Source organism: Uloborus diversus, chromosome 8, assembly GCF_026930045.1.
Source record: "Uloborus diversus isolate 005 chromosome 8, Udiv.v.3.1, whole genome shotgun sequence".
NCBI classification, from domain to species: Eukaryota; Metazoa; Arthropoda; class Arachnida; order Araneae; family Uloboridae; genus Uloborus; species Uloborus diversus.
In genome coordinates, this window is record NC_072738.1 from 12388492 (window position 1) to 12398479 (window position 9988).

Here is a 9988-nt window from a genome sequence, read left to right on the forward strand (position 1 = left end):
TGTATCATGTTTTATGAAAGTAACCATTATGTCTTGTTGCGTGGATGGAACCATGTTGTGTTTAATAGTCCTATTTCTGTCGTGTTTCATGGAAATAAAAGTTGATTGTAGAACAGTCCACTTTCTAAAACGAGAGAGAGGGTCCCCAAGGAGTGGTAAATTTCTAACAAAAGAAATGCGTGACCCCAGTTTGCAAAATTTATCTTCCTGAAAACTCTCTAATACACAAAAATTCACTTATAATTGAACACACGTTTTCTCTTCCGCAGAAATTTAGCCTGCTTTTAGGGTTAACCCAAAGTATAATTTGAGGAAGAGAAGCATCCGAAAGTATCACATACACACGAAATGCATTTATGTTTCTTATGTATGTTTATGTACCATTCTATTCGTCCCACTTTTAATTCTTCACATTATTATTTTGGCTCTGCGCGAGCGGTTGGATAATGCATCGGTGATTTTGAGAGTTCTTTTTGATAACCGAAAATTTCAAGAACGCCAAAAATCGGGTAATTTTCAAATTTTGCAGATAATCCTTAAACTGGGTAATCCGTGCATAGATAATCGAGTCTTATGCAGATACTCCTTAAACTGGGTAATTCTTGCATAGATAATTGAGAGCTCAGTGAAGAAAAATTTTTAACACCAACTTGAGTTCGATTAAAATTCTACCTGCAGTTTTTGAATCGTTTTCCATCGTAATTTTTCTCGAACATCTTATGTCACAACAAGACTTCAGCAGCTGAAATTCCACTTTCACTAATCCCAAAAGAAATCAAAAGTGATCCTCATCAGATTAGAAATTTCCAGAACAAATGTCACTTCCTCCAGCAGCGTTCCATTTCTGCAATGGAAGGTGTGGGATAGATACCACCAGCAGCTCACAATGGGTACGGAGACACACCTGAAGTTCCGCATTTTTATTCTTTCACGTTTTGATGGAACGTTTTGATCCCACGCTGCAGAACCTCTGAACTTTGCGCCCTCCCAACTCGGCTGGTACCTTGAGATCCAAAGATAACTTGGTCGTCCTGGTTTCTCTGATGTCAACACGTGTGTTCATGGGAGTCATGTTATTTGTTCAAATAGGAAGTCATTATTCAGGTTGTTCTTGGGCTGTGATTTTAGATGATAAAAGATTCGCCGGTGGATTGTTTTCAGTTGTTGTTGGGTTTGCTGTTTCTGGTATGGGAAGTAGAAAGTGGAAGTGAATGTTGTATGGTGGGTGTTTCGTAAAGTTGGCAGATGATACCTCATATTTTCTCAGTTGAGCAGGTCATAGGTGGTAGTCTTGCGTAATATGAGAATAGCGATTTAAAAGACACTTTCTTCGTCTGTCAAAATGGCGTAATCAACGTCCGCGCAGTGATTTTTCCGTGAAAGCCTTGGGATAAAATTGTGACTGTGCTTCTTGTAACAGTGCAAATGTATTATCAATATCCAGGGTCTGATTACAGCACAGGCCAACTAGACCAGGACGTGGGGCCCCATACTCTTAATGGGTCCCGAATTCGATATCATTAAAGAATCATGGATTTTAAAGAAAATACATAGTAAACAATTCATGATTTATTAATAGGGAAAAAACGCTTTTGATAGATACTTCACTATTATTTATCTCACTAAGCTTGCTTTGAAAAAGTGAGAAAATTTTATTTCTTGAGAATTCCATGCAAAGTTAAGTAGGGGAACATGGGTCAAAGTGAAATAGTCAACTATTTACTCTGCTTTTAGCTAAACCTAGCTGGTATCATTTTAAATATGTAGTACCATATGTAGTCTATTTCAGTCAGGAAAAATATACCGCCAAAGATTAAAGCATTTGGAAATACAGGCAATTTGAAAAAATTGATATTCATTTTGTAATATTTTGTCGTAAGTCAAAAGTTATTTTTGTTGCTATAAAATGATAAAGTTCCTGTTATTAACATTTCAAATATTAATTGAGGCTTTCTAATACTCTGTGAAATATTTGTTTAGTTAATATTAATCTTATTTGTATTTTAAATATTTTCTACAATTAGTCAAGTACATACGGGGCAAAGTGGATGGGGCAAAGTGGAACAGTTTGTATCATTTACTCACACAATCATTTAATATAAATCACATACGTTTTCATTTATTAATTCATTTACATTCCTTCGTTTAGTAATTCGTCTATTTATTCATTCATTCATTCACTTAATTTTTATTCATTCATTCTTTTACTCGCTCATTTATTTTTCTTCATATACTAATTGATTTATTCATTTAATTATTTGTTTATTGTTTCATTATCTTTTCATTTATTCATTTAACTTCTTATTTACTGATTCTTTTGATCAAAAATGTGTTTTACTGTCGAATAAAAAATACTTCATTAGAAAAATATTTTATTTTTCACTTTACCTCATAAAAAAAAAGGTGAAAATTTTCCACTTTTTTTTTTTTTTTTTTGAAGACTCAAATTTACTGCCAAAATTAAAAAATACTGCTTCAAGGCAAGTTTTATTTTTTAAATAGAATGTTCTTTCATTATGTACAGTAATTTTCAAAACGAATTCTCGATTTGTTCATTTTGAAATAATTACTCATCTTAACCATTTCACTTTGCCTCACATTCCCCTATAGTTACTAGTATTTTCTTTTTAAAAAATAAACCGACTAATGAAGTTAAAAAGACAAAAGAATGAATAGTTTGGTTCATGGCCATTTTTTCTTTTGAATATTTGTGTGTGGAAGACAGGGGGGATATATTTTTCAATATTTAATTGAGTTATGAAAGTAAAAGTGTATTAAGTTACAAAACTGAGGGAAAAAAAAAACAGTGACGTAGCTAGGGATATGTAAATAGTGCGGTTGCGCAGGACCCCACGGCCCAAGGCCCCCGCAAGGGTAGAGCACTGACACTGCGAAAAGTAAAATGTTATTATACATTGGCTTAAAGTGATAGAATAGAGAGGGAGGCCTTCAAAGTATTGTGGGCCTTGGGTTTCACCTTTAGTTAGTCAAGCCCTGTTAATATCTTTAATACAATGTTTATGTGTAGTGATATGATTACATAAGAAGATAAATTACAAGTTTATTTCATGATTTGTTTTTACGCACGTCCTCGGTACTGGCTCTTTTTGGCTTTCTGAAATCCTTCTGATGCAAGAGTTCTTTGATTAGAGTTTTATATAATTCCGAGAATATTTACAAGTCATACGTGTGACAACATAAACTTTTTTTTTTGCTGTTTCGATTTTAAACCGATTTTTATGCATATTTCGGCAAATTTTTTTATTTATTAATTTTTTTTTTGTCGTGGGCTTGGTTTCTGAGTGGTAAAGCATTGGTCTCATAGTCTCTGGTACCGGGATCTGAGCCCGGGGTCCTAATGGCAAGTAAGCGGATTTTTTAGATGCAGAAAACCGACAGTGCCTCTGATGCCGTATGATTCTGTGGCATGTAAACCATCCCTTGAGTATTCGTTTGGCTTTGAATACTCTCGGCAAAATTAAATTCTTAGTGCAATTTCACATAATGAGCATTCACCCGTAGTGTCTTTATGTGGTGGGAAACTGGGCGCTAAAATCCTCTGTGTTATTGGCATCCGCGTCTTAAATACATAAACGATTTTAAACTATATTGGGAGATCGTACTAGGTGTGCAAAAAGCTAAAACCTCTTGCGCAGCCACATGAGAAAAAAAAGAGGCATTGTTTCACTTACGGTCTTTATACATCTAAGGTACTTCCACAATGACTCCTAAACCATTTTTTTTTTAACTAAGCGCGTTTTTACACTACACTTCATTCTAAATTGTAACAATAATACGCCAGCATTAACCCAATAGCTTAACAGGCAAAACTAATACCGCACAATAAATACGGACAGAAATATTTCACCCATTGTGAAACAAACCGTTATTAATGAACTAGAAAATCTACCGTCGTGGTATGACGGGTGAAAATTGCTTCTACCATTGAACGAAGCAATTGCCTGCTTGGTGATATTTTGCTAGTTGACATTTTATCCCTAACTCCAGTGGATTAACCCTAAACTCCAGTAGATAGCGTTCATTGTTGACCGGTTGACCACTTTTTCGTTGATTCATTCTCCTAAAATTACAGTCTTACCAGTAAAACAGTCAAGTTACCGGATCCAGTTCAGCCTCGTCAAAATAAAGAATATCCTTGCATGTGAAACATTACCAAAAAATATTATCAAATTATCAAGCCGTGGAGCGAGTTTCATTTTTGATGACGTCAGAAACGTTACATGATCATTCTCTATTATATTTAAGAAAATTATGAGTCTTGCAGTTATAAGCAATTGAAACCTGACGATATTTGCAGAGTTTGACAGCCTGTCACTGATTTCGAGATACGTTAGCATTTTTACGCAACATTTACATCAAAATAAGTGTTCGCATTGAAAATACTAGGTTTGCAAAAAATTACATAATTCCCATATTTTTTTTCAATGTTTCGCATTGGCTTTTTATAAACTATGATCGATGAAAAAAAGTAACTCTGTCTGCGTGGAAATAAAAAGCTCCGCAATCTATATCATATGTATGGATCAATACCGAACCAAAAATGCCGGTATTCGGTGTTTTTTGAACATGATACCGCAGTACCGGTATTAGAAAGTTCTCAAAAAATGATCGAAAATATATTGTTTCGTTGCCATATTTTGTAACTTTGTAAAAAATTGTATTTTTTTTAAAGACAACACATTATGATCGAACGTAAAATAAAGGAACAAATGTCAGCAGTGCTGAGAATACTCTATCTGAATTTACGCAGGTCGGTGGTAATGTTAACAAGATACACCTCCTCTCATTGCCTCGAAGTTCTATTGCCTCGAAGTTGGATAAATACTTTTGTGTGTGTGTTTCTTTTGTAGTGTTTGTATTATTATTATTTTTATCATTATGAATATTATTACTTTTATCATTATTTATTATTATTATTATTATTATCCTCATTATTGTTATTATTATATTTTTTTTTTGAATTTATAGCAAGTTGCAATTTCTCATCGAGAGACAATATTTTAAACATCATCTTCAACGTTTTCCTCTTGATCAGGATAGATTTGTGGTGAATTTTTTTTTTTTAATTTATAGCTAGTTGTAATTTCTCTTCGAGAGACAACACTTTAAAAATATTAACATAATCTTCAATGATTTCCTTTTGATCAACCCAATGGTTTGAAAATTACGATAAACAAAACTAAATTTGATAGTGTTAGTTTCATTTATTAGTTTTCGTTTTCTTTTTAAAATTCTTTACAATTACAATTACGTAAATATCTGTAAATATGTTCCAGTTGAATATGCCTTAATCTATATATGTAAATTTTCAAAGCACAATACTCGTATAATTCGAGGCAGGATAACAAAGCAATGCCGGCGACAGCAATTAATTATTTGTTAAACTAAGAATAAAATGTTTTTGTCATAATTCAGTACAGTTGGGACAAATATTAAAAAATATTTATATCAAAGTAGTACTGCAACTGGTGGTTGGAATAAATTATTCATAGGACAAATACATTTGAAATTACACTAGAAATTAAATTTCACATTAGAGAAAGTGAGTCAGGGAAATGGGAGAAAAGAAAGCATATGGTGCACATAAGCGCACGAAAATGCGATTTATCACATCATCTACTATTGAAAATGTCATTTAGCAATCTTTCCGCTACTTCTATTCAACGATATTTTAATTAGTTTGTGCTTCTGAAGGAAAATTTTTTTCTTCAAGAGTTTGATTTTGGAACTGTATCGCGGGGGGGGGGGGGGGGGGAATTGAATTTTGTCATCTTGAATTCAAATTATGTTTTTCGCAATCACGAGTGTGTGTGTGTGTATGTAAGCGTGTGTGCTTGTGTATGGGGGTATGTGTGTGTGTGTGTAGGCATGTGTGTTTGCGTCTGTGTGCAGGTATGAGTGTGTGGGTAGTTGTGTGTATGTGTGTAGGTGTGTGTGGGGGGTATGTGTATGTGTGTATAGGCATATGTGTTTGTGTCTGTGTGCAAGCATGAGTGTGTGGGTAGTTGTGTGTATGTGACTGTGTAGGTGTGTATGTGTGTAGGTGTATGTATGTGTGTGTATATATGTATATGTGTGTAGGTGCGTGTATGTATGCGTGTAAGTGTAGGATATTGACGAAACCTGGAGACGGTTTTCGCTAGAGGTGCAGCATCGTGAGGAGCCGGTCGACGGAGATGCTGCGTAGGGTGCTGGTGGGAAAAATCAAAGGAACGCCAAAAACAGTCAAATGAAAGCAATAAGCAATCGTGATTGCTCAAAAAATGCACATCCTCATAAATATAATAATCAATTCACTGAAAGAGTAACGCTCCTGACGTCACCAACAATGAAACTCAAGCCATAGTAAGATAATTTGATAATATTTTTTGGCAATGTTTGACATGCAGGGTAATGCTTTATTTTGGAAAGGAGGAACTGGATCTGGCCACTTAACTGTTTTACTGGTAAGACTCATTTCATGAGAATGAAGAAACGAAAAAGTGGTCAACAACTAGCGGTATCCACTGGAGTTTAGGGTTAATCCACTGGAGTCAGGGTTAAAATTTTGCCAAGCAGGCAATAGCTTCTTTCAAATGTAGAAGCAATTTCCACCCGTCATACCTTGATGGGCGATTTTCTATAGCTTAAAATAAAAGTAGATATCTAGTAAATCAAACTGAAAAATCTTTAATTAAAACCATTTATTATTTTCAGCTAATGCCGAAAATATCGGTATTTTACCTCAGCAAGTACCAGTATTACGAAATTGCAAAACAGCTCAAAATACTGGTATTCGGTGGTATTGCAATCACTAAGCATGTGCTACTGATTACAGTATAGTAAAACGCACAGCAAATAAATGCAAAAACAAGCATAAGAAAAGAAAATATAATAAAGAAACGATTAATAATTTAGATTCAAATATTTCGTTATTTCATAACAATTAATCCGCTAATTATATTTTAAATTGGGTAGAAATCACTTTTTGAGAAAATAAAATATTTCTGCCTTGCGGCGCTGCGAAATGATGTAGAAAAGCTTGTTTTACAGCAAATGTGAGTAGAAACTCGGTATTAATAAAGCGCTTCATGATTATTTTGCTAATTATCGACAAACTGACACTAGGTCATGTCATCTTTGATACTGAAGTTTTCGCGAATTTATGAAGTCACTTCATTGTCATTATCCCCGTTATGTGATAAACTTTTGCTTTCATCGTGCCAAACTTAATTTATTAGAAAAACAAACAGAAAACAATTCATGTAAATTTCTATTTTTTTGGTGCCAATTCAACTTTGTATTTCCAATACTTCAAAGCTTGTTCTCTGAAAAAAAAAAAAAAAAAAAAAACAAGCTGATGTGTGCATCACGTGACTTCCTTTTGCTCCAATTTAATGTCATTTTCTCATGATTGGCAGTTTTCATGTAATTCAGTGGATTACTTTCTAAATATCACCAACAGTGACCAAATTGAAACCAGATTAAAAAAAAAAAGAAGAATCATCGTCAAATTTGTCGCCAAGTTGGCGACAAAACTTGGCGACCAAAAGACTGGCGATATATCGCCAAGTGTCCGCCAAATTATAACACCACTTGAGTTTACATCGAAATTAACAATGATTTCCTCCCAAAAAGGGGTAAATTACCCCATTAGAAACACCGAATGCAACCAAAAGGAGAGGTGCACAACTAGACCCTATTAAGAGTCTACGTGCCAAATTTCAACTTTCTAGGACATTCCGTTCTTGAGTTATGCGACATACATACGCACATACATACATACGTACTTACAGACGTCACGAGAAAACTCGTTGTAATTAACTCTGGAACTGTGAAAATAGTTATTTCGCGTGTCTATATGTTCTTAGGCACTTATCCACGTGTTGTCGAGTCCGAAAAAAAAAAAAAAAAACTCAAAATTTATTCGGGGGTGAGCAAAATGTAAATTAAGGTCGATTTTTGAGTGAAAATTTTTTTTCGCGAATGCAATACTTCCTTTTTCTAAAGGAAGTAAAAATCGACTATTTTGATGTAAAAAGTCTCATTTCATGGAATTTTGTCTTTTCAAACGTCTACTTATTTTGCGTGTAAGTTTTCCAGAAACTTTTTTTTCTCAGAAATTTGGTTTTGACTCATTTTCCCTCTATCTTCCATAGTTCGGTTACGATTGGGGTTGGACAAGATAATGGGTTACTCCTTTTGGCATTCCCTATTATCTCCTTCTTATGATAGATTATGTAAAATTCATGGTGCATATTATTCAACAGTAGTAAATCTTGAAGAAACGCAATTTAATATAAAATAACAACGATAAATTTTGCAAGACTCTTCTGCAAGTAAACGTTGTATCACTTTCGCCTGTTGACAACAAACTGCTTGTTGATAGTGCATTGTCATTAGTTAGGCTTTCTCATGACGATAAAATCACGATCTAGCAAATTTTTGCTATAATACATAAAAAAATGGGGGGTTGGCTTTGTTGGTCTGTATGTCTATATTTGGCGCACCCCCTTATTAGTTACCACCTCACAGCTGGCAGAATTGCAAGCTAACTCCAAGCAGTTTATTACTTCATCCAGATACTTGATGTGATCGCACTAGCACCTTTCTTGCAGGCCTTTCGGTGATGTGTTGAAATACTTATAGATACGAGTGTAAAGTAAATTCCAATTTCTATGAGAAGTATTTCGCCTTCAGTTCTGTTACCGCTATTTCAGACTGTCGATCTTAAACAAGGGTGAATCTGCAGTAGCTGGATGCTGTAATGAGCTGTTCAGTATTAACTCTCAATTAAAAGTTTGCTTCAGGATAGTTTTAAAAAATAGTTAAAAGTATTATATGCATCGATGACAAAAAAAAATGAAACGATTCATGGTTCCATGAAATCAAGAGATTGATTGAATTACAAGTTAAGTTACCTAAGTCTTTCTCATCTCACCTGCAATGAGCTGACGAAATTTTTGGAGACACGCCTCTTTACGTTCCTCAGTTTCGTTTAATTCCTTTTCTGCCATCTCTTTTAGGGAATCAGGTAGGTACCCCAGCTCATAAGGGAGATATTCCATTTTGTCAGAGGGAAGACCAATTTCCAGTGAAGTAGGCGGGGCACTTTTGTCAGATGGCATGGTGATGAGCCAATCGGCGAGGACTTTCAGATTCGTCAGATACTAATCTCGAATACTAAACCTAAACAAAGTGAAAAGAAGGAAAATTTAATAATACAAAACAGTATAAGTAGGGTTACACAGTGAAACCTCACAGAATGATGACCTCTATAAAAAGACTAACAACCTGAACTATACATCGAATATACTGACAGTCCTGTTCCGACATCCAGAGACTAGTTTCGTCCTTGTCATGAACTTATTAGTCCAGTCTAGACTGGTCAATAACTGACTTGGAGGTCTATATGTTCTCTCATTAAAGCTGAAATTACCAACAAACTGGTAGCTAAAATGAATTTAGCACACCAGTGGAAATCCGCAAGCAATGGGACGGTTCAACTAGCAAATTGAAGGCAAAAGCTTAGATAATAGGAGACAAAAATTAGTCTTTGGGTGTCATAACCAGGTTTTCGGTTCATTGGATGTAGTTCTGTCTTATATATTACTAGCGGCACCCGCACGGCTTTGCCCGTAGTAGAAAATTAAAAGGTTATTTGGTTCGCCTGTATATTTACAAATAAAGGATGATAAATTTCTCGCCAATTTGCTGTGTCCATTTGCTCGCCCATGTTACGGTTTCACGTTATGATAATTCGGTAATTTACTCGCCCACGTTGTGATAATTTGCTCGGTAAAATGTTCTTAAAATTGGAACAGAAAAAGAACAAAATCGAATTTTTGAAAAATCGCTTCAAGGTGGACACTTTCATGCTACAAACTAATACTTGTACCAAATTTCATGAAAATCGGCCAAATGGTTTAAGCGCTATACGCGTCACAGAGAGATATCCCGACAGAGATCCATATATCCAGACAAACTT

At 34.7% G+C, this 9988-nt stretch overlaps 1 protein-coding gene across 1 annotated transcript in view; it reads right to left on the minus strand.

Annotated features, from left to right (window-relative positions):
• The window catches only part of LOC129227927 (retinaldehyde-binding protein 1-like), a 62470-nt gene extending 53342 nt beyond the window's left edge, over positions 1-9128 (minus strand). The window contains exon 1 of the mRNA XM_054862548.1: positions 8942-9128. Within this exon, the coding sequence (XP_054718523.1) occupies positions 8942-9128 (187 nt within the window). The remainder of the gene's footprint in view (positions 1-8941) is intronic.
• Positions 9129-9988: the final 860 nt, after the last annotated feature.